The following is a 13,802-nucleotide window of genomic DNA, read 5'->3' as shown; positions in this document are numbered from 1 at the left end:
TCAGGTAAATTAGAACCAAATATCTCGTTTAGGGACTAAATTATTCAAGCAAAATATTCGGATTTATTAAAAGGTTAGTAGCTATGCCATATAACTTTAGTCATCCAAATATCAGTAGCCAAACCTAACAGAGATCTTTCACGTCATTATAAAAAAAGCCAAGATAACTAGTTTAAAGTAAATGATTTCCAGATGACTAAAATTAGGTAAGTGTCTAAGATCAAAAAATGCAGCAAGGCACCCAAACTATACTACATTAAAAGAGATTTCAGAGATAACCATGTTAAGATATTAATTAGTGGGGAGATCTGATTTCTAGTCAGGAGAAGCTATGTAAATGGTATGCAGGGATGCAGTCTGAAACACCAATTGGGAAAAAAGGGAGATAGGAGGGTGCATTCACATAGGAGCAAAAGGATGACAAACATCCTGAAGTCATTTTGTTTGCTTCATTACTAATCTCTACATTTTGAACTTTATCCCTCTGAGCCCAGTTTCTCCTTCTGAGGTAGCAGTGAAATCCTGAGCTGGTGTTTGATATGAGGAGTTAATTTACATATGAGTATATAGGGATGAGGAAGAGCCCTTAAAACTCCCAAACATTTCCACTGCTTCTGGTGCACTTCTGTGGAAATGTACCAGTCTAATATTGCATTGTTATCAGTAGCTCCTTCAAAAAGTTGTCTAAAATACAGCAGCTGTTTGTGGCACAGTCAGAACTTGGATTTAAAAGCAGCTTTCCAAACCAATTACCCTAAAAACTTCAGCCCTCAAAAGCACCCAAATTCAGGAAAAGGCCTCAGTTTACAGAGGGAGTTATGGCATTCCCCTTACACTGAAAAACTTTGGCTTTGGTAAAGGACAGCCTTTGAAAACTTTCCGTGCCCCTGTACTTTGTGACAGGGACTGTTGCCAAACATATCTTGATCGAAAACAACACCCAGATACAAAAAGTGTAGCAGAGGTGATGAGAAAGTGGGGACCTGGGCCTATACATTACCAAAAACTTTAACAACTTCCCAGCAGCAAATGAAAATTTCTGCATTTGCAAAGCACAGGCACAATGCTGTGTGGTATGGATGCACATGGTGCATGTCCTGAGTCCCACTGCAAATGGATACTGGCAACTGCAGAAGTGCTGAGAACATGATCTGGCAAGAAAAAAACTGAAGGTGCTTTAGTGGGAGAGGGATGAGAGTCCAAACCAGATTAGAAAGCAAACTTGGGTGGAAATGGGGCAGCTTGCTCCAGATGTGTTAAATTTCCCAGAAAGTCATCTTTGTGTGCCAGAGTCTCTCCAGCACACTGATCAGCTATCTGTTCATGGCCATTCAGAGATTCCCACCAGGAAATCTGAGTGAGAGCACTCAGATTTGTATGGGATATACAAGCTGTATATAACTGTGCTTTAGTAGCTCAGTCTAAATAACTTTCTGGCCATTGACACCACACTCAGGACAGAAAGACAATAAAAGGGATCCAGAAAAAAAAAACAAAAAAAAAAAAAAAAAAAAAAAACAAAAAAAAAAAGAAAACAACACTTTCTCAGCAGCCTTCCACAGAAAAACAGAAAAGCTGCAAGGAAATAACTCTCATCCTCAGTGCAAGACTAACAACAGCTCAGCAGCACACCACAGGACTCAGACATTTACAAAGCCAGGAGGAGCAGGTCAAACTTGTACTGGGACAGTGCCATAAGGCCAAGTAACCAGTTTTAAACTAAGCTACAGTTAACAAGCCAGGCTAATACTCTGCTTAACTGTACTGCTACAACTTCAGATTTATGGCCTGGATGCAGAAACAGGTTCAGGAGTGGCTGGGATAAGAGGGAAAAGTCTCAGTATTTACTGTGAATATTACCCAAACCATGAAAGTCTCCTTTTGGTAAATGTACGCAGTTAATAGTGATAACGTATTTTCAAATTTGTCATTAGTTTTGATTAGATTGGTTGTGAAATTAATCACTTGAGAACACTGACTGCCCTGTTCCTAATGGGAAATGGGAATGTCAGAAACTGATCTCCTCAGTCTGTGTAATACAAATATCCTTGCCTGTGTGGGTTCTTTTGTTGTTCTAGCTCCTCTAGTACTTGGGTCACATGGAGGTGGCTTCAGCCCAAATATCTAAGATGAACTTTTAATGTATTTTTCTCTCTTGACTATGAAATTGAAAGTATGCAAGTCAAAATAAGTACATTACACACTTACTGAGCCATCCTGTAGCACTTCACCTTTTTTGTAACAATGATGTTTTTCATTCATTTTTCTAGTACAGAAATTAATTTCATTCATTAGTTATAAACAACAACATGGGATGGGAGAGCAAGAGAAAGCAGCTGAGCTGGAAGCTGGCTCCTGAGCTTCATGGCCCAATGAGAAGGCCATGGAGAGGTGGTGGAGGCTGGCTGGATACTGGGACAACCCCTTCAAAAGCCTGTGGGTTTGGGGTGAGGAACTCAGCAGGGCTTTGCCTTGGAGGAGCTGGACAGAAGGATGTTAAGCTCCTCTCTTCTCTTGATATCAGCTCTACTTGTACACTAAGGGCTTAATACAAATGTAAAAAGTGCTGCCCAGGGGAAGAGGAAAGGATTGTTCCCTCCTTAAAGCAAATTTCCTTCCCTGCCTTCAGCAGATGCAACTGCCTGCCAGTGCTTCTGAATGTCTTTGTCCCACACATGTAGACTAGTCCACTATCACATAGACATACAGACTAGTCCTTCATTTTCACTTTCAGCTCCCTTGCAGGCAGGGTGAATTTCCCTGAGCTAACTCATGTTTGACTGAATGAAACTAAAATAAAAATCGTGGTAATGAATATTAATTATCAAGAGGGTTATTTAAGCTATTTTATATTAGTTTAAAACATATACCATTAAAACTATTTGATGTTAGCTTAAAGTCAGATGTGTTGGTTACTCATGCAGGTTAGAACCACCAGGCATCTTTCCATATTAGCAAGTTTTAGTTCCAATTCAATCTCTTTACTCCTTGGATAAAAATATAAAAAAAAACCATATCAAAGGTTTCAAAATACTTAAGATAGACATATTTCTACAGAAATACGTGCAGCCATCATTGTGGGCTCTGTAATGCTGCCACATATAAGCATAAGTATTTTTATAAGAATTTCACTTGAAATTTCTCAATTTCACATAAATATTACGCCAAATAAACAGAAAGAAGAATTTCAGAGGTCTGTAAATATTTGTTCAAAATCCTAGTGATTTTTTGGTGAATTTTAAAAGTGTGCACTCTAAAATATTCATTATCAGAGGTTTTGAATGACCCAAAAATGAATTTCCTGCAAAATAAAATGCAACACTTTTGTATGTTTTTTGCATTGTTTAAAGTGTATTTTTCCAATAGGAATTAATCTATGTTACAAGAAGTCCCACAGAAATCCAAACTTTAGAGTAAGGTACTTATGATCTTTTTTTCAAATGCAAATCTCAGTTAGCTCTATTTTTTATTATAATAAAAAAACACTAAGACTAAAAAAATTTCTGCAAGTATAATCAGTGTCTGTTGCACTGGAATAACAGAGCTGGGTGGCAACTGTGGGGATTGTCAAATCATGTTTAGCACGCTCAGCCAATTTGGGTCAGGTCAGTATTTGAATGAAAGCCTAATTTTTTTTTTGGTTGTTGTTGTTGTTTTTTAGGACTATATTCTGAATGCATTGCAGTCTGTAAACTTGATAAGGAATATATTTTCTGGGATTCTTATTTTCATACCAGCCTGGGGACACTCTCAGTTGTGAGAGCATCGCTGAAGAATTTAAAGGCAAAAAGCACCCTTTGCCTGCAGTTTGCACAATGACTTGGCACAGGATTGCTTCTTTTTTAGACCCTTTTTACTGACAGGAGGGAGTGGACTTGGGAGATTAATATTGGCATCTGGAAGCACTGTGTTCCAGTTCATAGTAATGAACCCCTTGACACATAGTGTGCCTGACATTTCACCAGCGAGCAAAGTGCACAGCTAACACTGGTTTTTTGGTTTTGTTTTTTTTTTTACATGGGGAATTTGGCAGCTGTGTTACAATTAGAACGCACGCAGGGTGGTGACTCTTTGCAGAGCAAGGAAGAGAAGAGAAGCCCACGGAGCAGTGTGCAGGGGCAGTTTCCCAGCCAGCCCCTCCCTCGCGCGGCGAGCACCCACCTATTCCTGGCAGCGCTGCAGCTAGCATGCCCAAACAGCCTTCTCTGCTCACTCTGGCTGTGCTCTGTACTGAATGGTGCGGTACTGCACGGGCTGGGCCTTTAGGCTGTAAGCTCCTCGGGACAGGGACCTGCTGTGTGTCTGGCACACTTCACCTACTGTACAGCGCCGCCTACTCCAGCGCTATATGAATAATAAATAGAAAATAATAAGTGGATCTCCAGCTGTTCCCTACAAGTTTTCGTTTGTTCCCTAGGTGGCAACATAAGTATTATATTATTCATCTAGTTTCCCTAAATTTGTGTTTTCTATTTCCGCTAGAGGGATGGCTCAGGAAAATGTAGCTGAAGATAGATGTTAACAGAGGAGACGTGGAGCTTGCTATTTGCAAGGGCAAGGGAGCTCTAGCATGACAGGGCAGGGTGCTAGCTGCACATTCACTTATAAAGCAGCCAGCATAGCTTGGGAGCTACGTCAAAGTTATATTTAGAAGCTCAATTTGCTGCTGCGTGCCACTTCCAAAGGTCATAGAGTTGATTTGTCTAATGATTAGTTGGCAAGATACTCACTGTACGGATGAGAGCAAGTGCATCAGTAAACCATCCCTGAACACCTACTCAGGGGAGCTATGCAGGATGCAGCTCGGCAGCATCAGCCTCCAAAATCACTGCATGAATGTCTAAAATACACTAGTCTTGACCTAGGCAAGGGGGTTTGATACTGAAAGCTGAGGATGATAATCAAGGTCTATTCACTGGTTAGTGACTCTCTCTGACTATTATAGTGGGCTAAAGTCGACCTGAAGCAGGATATTGTGGGGAGGGAAAAAAAAAAGCCACACAATTAGCATAAAACATGTATCGAAGGGAGGGTGAAGGAACATGGAGGGGAGGAGGGGGAGAAACTAAAACAACATTTAGACTTCTTGTAACAGTGCCTTTTCTTCCATTAGGTTAACTATGGTTCAGTGATGTTGCCTATCCTAAATCTTGGTTACAGATAGGGCCAACATTGAATAATTCAGGCTTGCAGCAATTTGTCACTAGTGGAGTGCAAGCCTTTCAGAAAACAGACTTTCCAATCAAGTACTTAAAAACTGGCCCTCTGGATACAAACTTTCTTATTTAAAATAGTTGTCATCTCTCAACTGATCTGACAACTTTGAGTTGTTCAAAACATACTTTTCATGTTAAAAATTCCTTGCAATGCAGATGTCTATTAGCAACATAGAATAATATACTGTACATCTGCAGCCAAAAGAACTGAACCACTTTGCACTGAAGTTTTCCAAAATATAAAGCTCTGTTCAGAAGCAAGCACCACTAGACAGACATGTCACAACACTGCGTTACAAGATGCATCACCCACTCGCTGTAGTAGGCCCTAAGTCCTACCCCTAAATTTTAATACTTTCGGTTCCATATACGTTGTAACCTTCTCTATAAGTTGCTAAATTCTGGGTATTCTGCGAGGAAGTTGGGTTAAAAGTCTGTGCACTCTTTGCCACCTTCATTCGTTTCGCCTCTGCCCTGGACTTGTAACAGAACTCTATCAAAGCCACCAGCATTGCCAAGCCCAAGCCTCCAACCAGAATGTAGAAGACTCCAGCAACGTTGCTGAGACTCAAGGCACTCGTCTTGTCCTGGGAAAACAGAAGTGACACAGTTAACCCTGGAAAATGGATCCCAAGAAGCACAAACCACACATGAAAACATCATAAATAGACAAATAACAATGTTTAGCTGAAATTTAATGGCAGTTGTTTACACACTTCAGCAAAATTTGACCTATCTGGATCTATAAGATATATTTTAAGCATCTAGTTTTCCTGGTTGGCATTAAAAATATTCCAAGTCTACTGCCAACATATCAGGATGTCATTGCTTGCTTACTGCAAAGCATTACTTCCATTACTTGGGGAATTAAACAATGACATGTCTAGCTCTCTTTAGGGGACATTTCAGCACTGATATGAAACTGCATTTATGTAAAGCTCTTCAGAAGCCTTGGAATCCAGAAATCCATTTATATCAGACAAGACTCTGCTTGATCTTTACAAAAACCAGTAACTGTACTTGTGATAGGCACTGCTGTTAATTTAAAAGATCCAGACTGAGCTTCCAATACTTTAATGACAGGCGAAAATAACAAGCGAGGCTTAAGTTGTTTCTTTGAACAAACAGTTCCTTTGAAAGTGCACACTGTACCATACACATTCTGATACATTTGCCTCTTACCTATTATTGCATTTTGGTTTTATTTTACTACAGACACAGTTCTGGAACATGCCCATGGACTACTAAGCTCAGTAACAGTATACTTCTAAATATCAATTTATGCAATTTAACACATTTTTCGTAATTTAGATAAAAGTGAGGGTTTTCTTTAGCAAATTATTAAATATATATAACTATTCTATATTTCTCTATACTTCACTGCTTACTTATGAAGCACATTTTTTTACTTGAAATCCATGTGCTTTTTCAGCATAGTTCTCAAGGAACTCTCAGGATTGACTTCATATGCTATATCGTGTGCCTTAAAATACTTACAAAGCTTTATACTTATGCAGACTATATAATCTTTAGCTAAAGTTAGGAGAGTACTTAACTTCTGATTGTAATCTCTATGAAATTTCAACTTATGAAGACTGCAAAAAATATGGATGCTTAATTTAAAGAAGCACTATTCATTGTGCAATGAGTAGATTAGCACAGTAAAGGTTCCCATGGATGTACAGAGGTGATTGGGGCTTATAGCTGGGTTCTGTTTGTCTGTGCCTTTTTAGCTGGCTAGAAGGAGTCTAAGTGTCTTGGAGATGACTGTTCCTCTAGTAACAATTCTAACATGGTGCTTGCAAACAAGCAGGAGGCAGGACTGAGAAAGACCTAATGTAGGTGGTGGGCTGAGGCTTTCTCAGCTGTTTTTTACGGGTACATTGCCATCCTCTTAAATGGTTTTCACTCCTTTTTTTCAAAGCATTTTCCAGAAAAAGCGAAATGTGTTGAAAGCTTGTTTCCCATGCTAATTTTATCGAGGTAAGTCTCAGGAAGTAAAGGCAGCAATGGAGTGCCTGCCATTCTTTCCTCTTAGCTGCAGAGGCTGGCATGGAGTCAGGTACTGTGAAGAAATGTCAGACGAGAGGGCTGGCACTGACTCTGGTGTTTCCCAGCCATTAGAAAACACCTGGTTCTGGGTCTGTCCCCATAAAGAGAAGGAGCTCTCAGCTCTCTCGAGCTGCTAGGATTGCTTTTTGGGTATGGACTAGGATAAACACTGGAAGCTGTAGAAACTATTAATTACTGAAGCCTTTCACTTCAAAGCTCAAGTTAAGTTTTCCTTGGCTCTCAAGGAGCCAGAGACATCCCCAAAGGCCACAAGACACCACCTTCCTGGCCATCAATGAAAGGCAATCCTTCCTCCTAGCATTTCTCCTTTTCAGAAAACTGCTGAGGTCAGCCAGCTTCGAAAGAAGGTGTGAAGGGACATTTCCTATGTAGTTAATGGGAAAAGTCCATACCCTCCAGGCAGGAAGGAAACAACTAATCCAGCCTGCCTCTTCTGAACCCAAAAATCTGCTTTGTGTTTCTTCAAGAGATGCTCTGAATATGTGGGACGATCTTTGGTGATTTACATCCCTGAAGACTTTAAAATGCCATAGTGCTTCCTTAAATTAAAGCGTGACCCCCACCAAGACGGGCCAAAGCTGATTGATTCTGTGTCTCCAGCTGCTTATTTTATTTCTATGTCATTCTGCTTATTACTTCCTCTAGTGCTTTGTGAACACGATAGTTAGGTCCCGAGCTGTAGCGACTGACCTTACTTCCAGAGTCCTTGGGTCCACATTCACCTTTATCGTACCACCATTTGTTTTTCAGCTTGTCTAAGACGCCTGCCTCACTGAGTTTCAAAACGGCAAGGTTTACAGGAGTTCTTCACGTGGAAAATAACATAAATAACATTATATATGTTATTTTATGTTATTCAAGTAAAACTACATAGAATCGCATTGCAAAGTGACAGAGCAGAGGCCACAGTGGGTGCTATGTCATGTACTGTTGGCCCAGGTTTAGAGACAGACATATGACCGGGACCTGCTCCATCGCTTTAGGTAACAGGCACATACTGCTGGGGAAGATTTGTAAATAAATAGTATGCAATTACTGTGAACCCAAAACTATTGGCTTACACATTTTAACAACACGCCCTGCAGAGATATACGTGAGACAGCTGCATGTGCGACTTCAGAAACGTCAATTTGTGTTCCTTGCTTGCAATCTATTTTTAGTTTGTATGCATACAAACTAATAATATGATTTGGCCATAGGTATTTCATTTACTGCCCTCAAAATTATCCTGGCAAGAAAAGAAGAGGCTTCCTGCAGGGTGCTGCCCATAACCATTTGGCACAGTCTGTAATAGGATGTCTGCATGCAAAGAACTTGGGGGGAGAGCTGTGAAGATCCCCTTATCCCCAGCTAAGGACAGTGAGTCTTCCATTTTCATTTCCTGTTTCAACATAATTTTAAAATTCAAAGTTTTTCCTTAAATCTCACTTATTCATGTCAATATTTCAAGGGTCCCAGGCTGGTGATAAATTTCTACTTGGAATAGCTTTTTTCATGGTGGTTTTTGCTGTGGGTGACATAACAGAGTTTAATATTGAAATGAAACCTAATGCAATATCTAAAAATCATAAAATGCTATAGGTTTACAGTGAAGTTGCTTAATCTCATTGAATAATCTCAGAGTACTATGGTAATGCCCCACTTTATGCAGATCTATCACTATATGTTTTGAAGATGTATTAAATTATTTACAGACTTATTTTATGTACTTTCCACTTCAAATCACTGTCCAATTATTAATGGATATCTGTCTTATATGGATATCTATTTATGTGCAGGTGTGCATGCAAACACAATACAATCAGAGAAGCAGGGAGATAAACAGAAATGGCATATGACAGATAACCTTCTGGGGATGTTAAATGACATGATCCTGTGTGTGCCAGCAGATTCCCATGGGAAAATTTATCTCCCATAATATGCCACAATCCATGCATCGCTTAAACATTAACTTATGGATTCAAGGCTTAAGAAATAAATAACTAGTGCAAAAATTAATTAGCATAGTGTAACTGAACCTACTAAAATAGTTTGCATTGAAGAGGAAAGAGTCTTACTGCATTCTATAACTGATTTAACTGGAAATCCCCAAATGCTTATATATTATATATTTGTGCAGGCTTGTATATAGCTATTTACTACACAAATAACAGCTTCTGAGCCTTGTATGCTGTTCTTAGCTCTAGGGACCCTGCCACTTCATACATTCTGATTACTCTTTCTGTATGTACCTAAAGTGGGGGGATTCACCTCAATATTTTCACCCCTAAATTATGCTTTGTCTGTCTGCCCAGACTTCCCTGCAGTTAATGGGAAGAGTTAGGTACCTCCAAATGGTGAGCTTTGATATCAGTATTAACAAAGGATGATGTTGAGATGCCTGTCTCTTCATTTACTGCTAAGGAAGCCTTGGTGCCTTGGAGAAATTTTTGACAGCCACAGTTGGGTGAGAGGATTTCCCAGGAACTCTCGAGTGTTCACTCTAAGTAAAGGAAAAGCTCCATCCACTTTCCAAATCCCACACATTTAATTCATATGCAATACTCTGCTTCTAGGAACAAAAATGCCCATATTTTGCTCTTTTCCAGTATTCAAACTTACATTTTGCCTTAAGGCTTTTGGCAGCAGGCTGTGCAGGTTGACAGTGGAACATGAGAGTCCCACAGCTGTGAAATGAGTGGGCTTGGGGTGCTGGCAAGTTGCCTGTCAACATGATCCTCTGCTGGCTTCTAGTACAAGTGCAAAATAATTAATATTATTTGAATAGCCATCATCTGTAACATGTCATGCACTGGCACTGAGCCACATTCCCATGCTCCTAAATCCCATCAGTGTAACAGGGCTGGTTATGACAAAGGTAAGGGGGCATACAGGTACTGTTCTCATTTGGAAAACCTATGGAGTTCTTGCAGATTAAACTGATCAAACTGATAACTAGGAATAGATACAAACTATCAAGGCCAGAATCAAGGTGGGAGCAAGTCAGAAAACAGATGTCTCCATGTCCTTTGCTTATTTTCTTTCATCACTAAAATTTTAGGCATATAAAAACTGAAAAGGCAGGAGGCTTTTTCTTTTTTGCAACTGTAGTTCCTTTAATGTCATCCTTTCTGCACTGTCTCTGCAGGGAAGCCCTCAGGCTTTCCTTCAGGAAAAACAATTAATCTCACACTTTAAATTGCCACACTATCCTCAGTTTCCCAGTGATCTCAATGGCAATGGTCAGCAGAGAAATTCCCATTTTTCACTGGGATGCAGCAGTGATGTGAGTGATGCCAGGCCCTTGTTTCTCCTCTGCAAAAATTTTGGTGGAAAACTTTCTGACTGAAGGCCCTTCTGAAGCTCAAGAAAGCCTGTCCTCTGCCCCTTTCTTTCTTGCCTGCCTTAACAAGGCTCTGTGACATTTCCTTCACATCTGCCCTCAGACAGCCCCAGCTGTGACGAGGGAAAAGCATTCTGAGAAAAACCTAAAATTATATATTACAATACTTCCAAATATTTTACACCTTCAAGACTGGATTTCTGTCCTAATTTAAATCAGTCAGCTGTGATGGGAAGTGCACATGGTCCAATATAAGAAGCCCAGACTAAGAGGCTGCAGAGTGGAAAAAGAAAATGTTTTGCTTATGTTTCAGAATCACAGCATATATACACCTCTTTGCAATCACAGCAAGTGATTGCAGGTGTAGTGCATTTTAATCTATTTTAGACTTTTTTGTTTGTTTGCTTGTTTGTTTTTGGTGTGCTTTTTTTTTTTTTTTTTTTTGTTTATTTGTTTCTTTGTTTCATTTTCAGTAGATTTTCAATTGCTCTTATAGGAGATATATGTCCAGCTCACCTTGGCTCTCAGGGCAAGTCACTTATTTTGACCATGTCAGTCACAAACTCAGAGACTACAGCTTGTTACTAGATTGCTTACACAATCAGTTGGTAAATAGTCCCACTGATATTTAAGGGGACAGAAACAAAAAATTGGTATGGCTTTCTGTATGTGAACAAGAGCAATGCACTAAAGTCACATTTATAATTAAATTTCCCATTATGTTCAGTATTGTATACTTAAAATGGCAGTGGAAAATGACTATAGATTTAGGTTTTGTTCAGTTCCTTAATGATTCCTGAATTACTAATGTTGGGCTAAACCTTCAATGAGAGTAAACTGGCATGGTTTGTGAAAATCAGTGTAGTTTTTTTCCAGTGCACAGCTGCTGAGAATCTCTCTTGTTGTATATAAAGAGGATCCAACAGCCTCAAGTTCGTGTAAGGATAATATATGAGAAATAATAACTAAAATTAGCCTTTATATATATGGAGAAGAATTTGTCCCATGTAGCCATAGTGTAAAACTGCTGTGTGACAGCACAGGAGACCCTGTTTTTCACCCATGTGCTGAAGTCCATGTTGGCACAGCCTGACCTAGCACAGGGACACTGGTTTTCTAACTTTTCATCACGTTCTCAGCCCTTCTGCCTCCTCTCTTGCCTTCTTACTCATTTCCTCCTATCCTGTCATCAATCACTGGGTGTTGGAAAGGCCATTTTTAAGAGCCTGAGGCTGGATCTTGAGCCAGCAACATCAGCAAAATCAGAGTGCTTTAAAATGGCATTAATGAAGTTCTGAGCTAGCTGTGTTCAGGATAACAATTGGGCAATTATAATATTTAAATCACAATACTGAGTGATTCTGAAGCAAATACAGAATTCTGGTAGAAAGGGATTTAAAAAATGCAATCATGGGTATATTTTAGCAGCATTTTCATTACCCACTCGTGGCTGAAACATTAATTAAGGCTAAGGTCAGTCTCATCAGCTGACTGAAAAAAACATGGGCCACAGTGTTCTCCTAAGGGCTGCCAGCAGAGACAGGAAAGGATCTCCATCAGCACAGCTTCTGTCCACTCACACTTTATAAAAACAATGGAACAAAGTGGCAGAAACTGTTCTAGTACCTTCCCATGCACCACATGAAATGATGGCATACAGTTAGGATCTGAGGTAATACTTCCCAAAGCACTCAAATGACTTGAGGAACTCACTTTTATCTTCAATCATGAACTAACTAATCAGATCACTAAACCACAGGTGGTTCACACAGGGCATCTTTCTGAACTGTCTTTCTGAATTTTGGAAGATTGTCCCTTAAAGGGAACAATAAATGGGGAGGCTAGAGGTGACCTTTTAACAGCAGAGAATGGAGGTAGGAGACATCTTGTTTTACACAGCAATACAAGCCTTTGGAGAACAGCTGAGCCCTCTGGAAGCTCCCTCATTTCTGTAGTCTTCTGTACTACCATGAAGGGTTATTGTGGGTCTACACTCTCATATTCTGAATAACGAATCTCAAATAGTAACAGCACAGTTATCAGTCAAGCCTCAGGTGCTGTATTTCTGTCAAGAGAAGAGGAGTTCCTTATTCTCATTTATGAGAGCGCAAAGCCCTGAAATTTAAACTGAAGCTGCTGAAAAAGCTCAGGGCTTGTTCTTGTTAAATTCATACAATGAAAAGAAGTATTCTTAAGCTTCTTCTGAAGGTAAGAACTTATTTCAGTACTTGTTGTAGCTATCACATTTACAAAAGTAATGCAAAGTGTCCCAGTTATTCTGCTAATGATAATTTGCTAGCAGAAAATAAATAAAATGCTTAGAGCTCCATTAATTTAGTAGAAAGGGTCTTGACTTCAATTGATCAGACTGTTTCTGAACAAGGAAATGAATATTAGAGATGATAAAAGGCTAGGTTACCCTTTGGGGGATCAGCCTGGCTCTGGTTTATACCCCAAGAGCAGATGCTGCTGCAGTGCAGGTTTTGAGAAGCGTGGGAATGAATGCCTGCTCACCTGCATCATGTGCCTGTTCCACCAAACGTGGGCAGTAGGCACATGACAGACCTGGAGCTTCCCAGGACCAGGGCTACTGCCTCCTCACTCAGCTGTGCCTGGGAAAAACTGTCAAGGTCAGATGAGTGCTCCTGCTCACGGCAGGCTGTGTATTGTCCCAGAACCAATGAGCTCTGGCATGTTCTCCATCCTTTGCTAACACTGTCCTGCCCACCTCATTGTTCAGTGCATCCTGAGCTGTTTATTTCCACTGGCAACATGTTCTTTCCTTCCTCTTGCATTCACAGGTCCTCTGTTTCTCCATGAACTGCACTCCTCACCTTTCTTTTCTCCTTTTACCCCCCAAGTCCTTTTTTCTGTCACTTTCTATCACACCAAACTTGCTCCTTCAGCACTTATAGACATTTCCCTGGTGAAGCCCTGTGTGTCCCTCTACCATGAGTGTTCCCTTTTTCCTGCTTCATGACTCACAGCACTTGTGGCTGGTAATTAGGGAAGGTAAGTTAAAAAACATCCTTAGTTTGCTATCTAGCTTTTGTCTCACTTTGCAACCACTGCAAGCTTATGAGGGGGATATTCTAAGAAAATTAAGGTATTTTAATGATTTTATTCTCTGCCTGTGACATTAAATAAATAAGTAACTACTCCTCCCCCAGTACTGCAAAAGCTTAGGCTTG

The 13,802-nt window shown here is 40.0% G+C and overlaps 1 protein-coding gene across 2 annotated transcripts in view; it reads right to left on the bottom strand.

Moving 5' to 3' along the window:
• Positions 1-13,802, bottom strand: part of GRIA4 (glutamate ionotropic receptor AMPA type subunit 4) — a 210,966-nt gene that overhangs the window by 1,876 nt on the left and 195,288 nt on the right. The window contains exons 14-15 of one of the 2 annotated variants that reach the window (XM_056498549.1): positions 7,980-8,094; positions 5,669-5,803 (exon numbers count right to left, since the gene is read on the bottom strand). In XM_056498549.1, coding sequence (XP_056354524.1) covers positions 5,669-5,803; positions 7,980-8,094 — 250 coding nt within the window. The remainder of the gene's footprint in view (positions 1-5,668; positions 5,804-7,979; positions 8,095-13,802) is intronic. The other variant, XM_056498542.1, reaches the window with a different exon arrangement.

The sequence above is a fragment of the Oenanthe melanoleuca genome, chromosome 1 (genome assembly GCF_029582105.1).
Source record: "Oenanthe melanoleuca isolate GR-GAL-2019-014 chromosome 1, OMel1.0, whole genome shotgun sequence".
Lineage (NCBI taxonomy): Eukaryota > Metazoa > Chordata > Aves > Passeriformes > Muscicapidae > Oenanthe > Oenanthe melanoleuca.
Note: the sequence above shows the minus strand (reverse complement) of the source record. Positions and strands in the feature narration are given on the sequence as shown.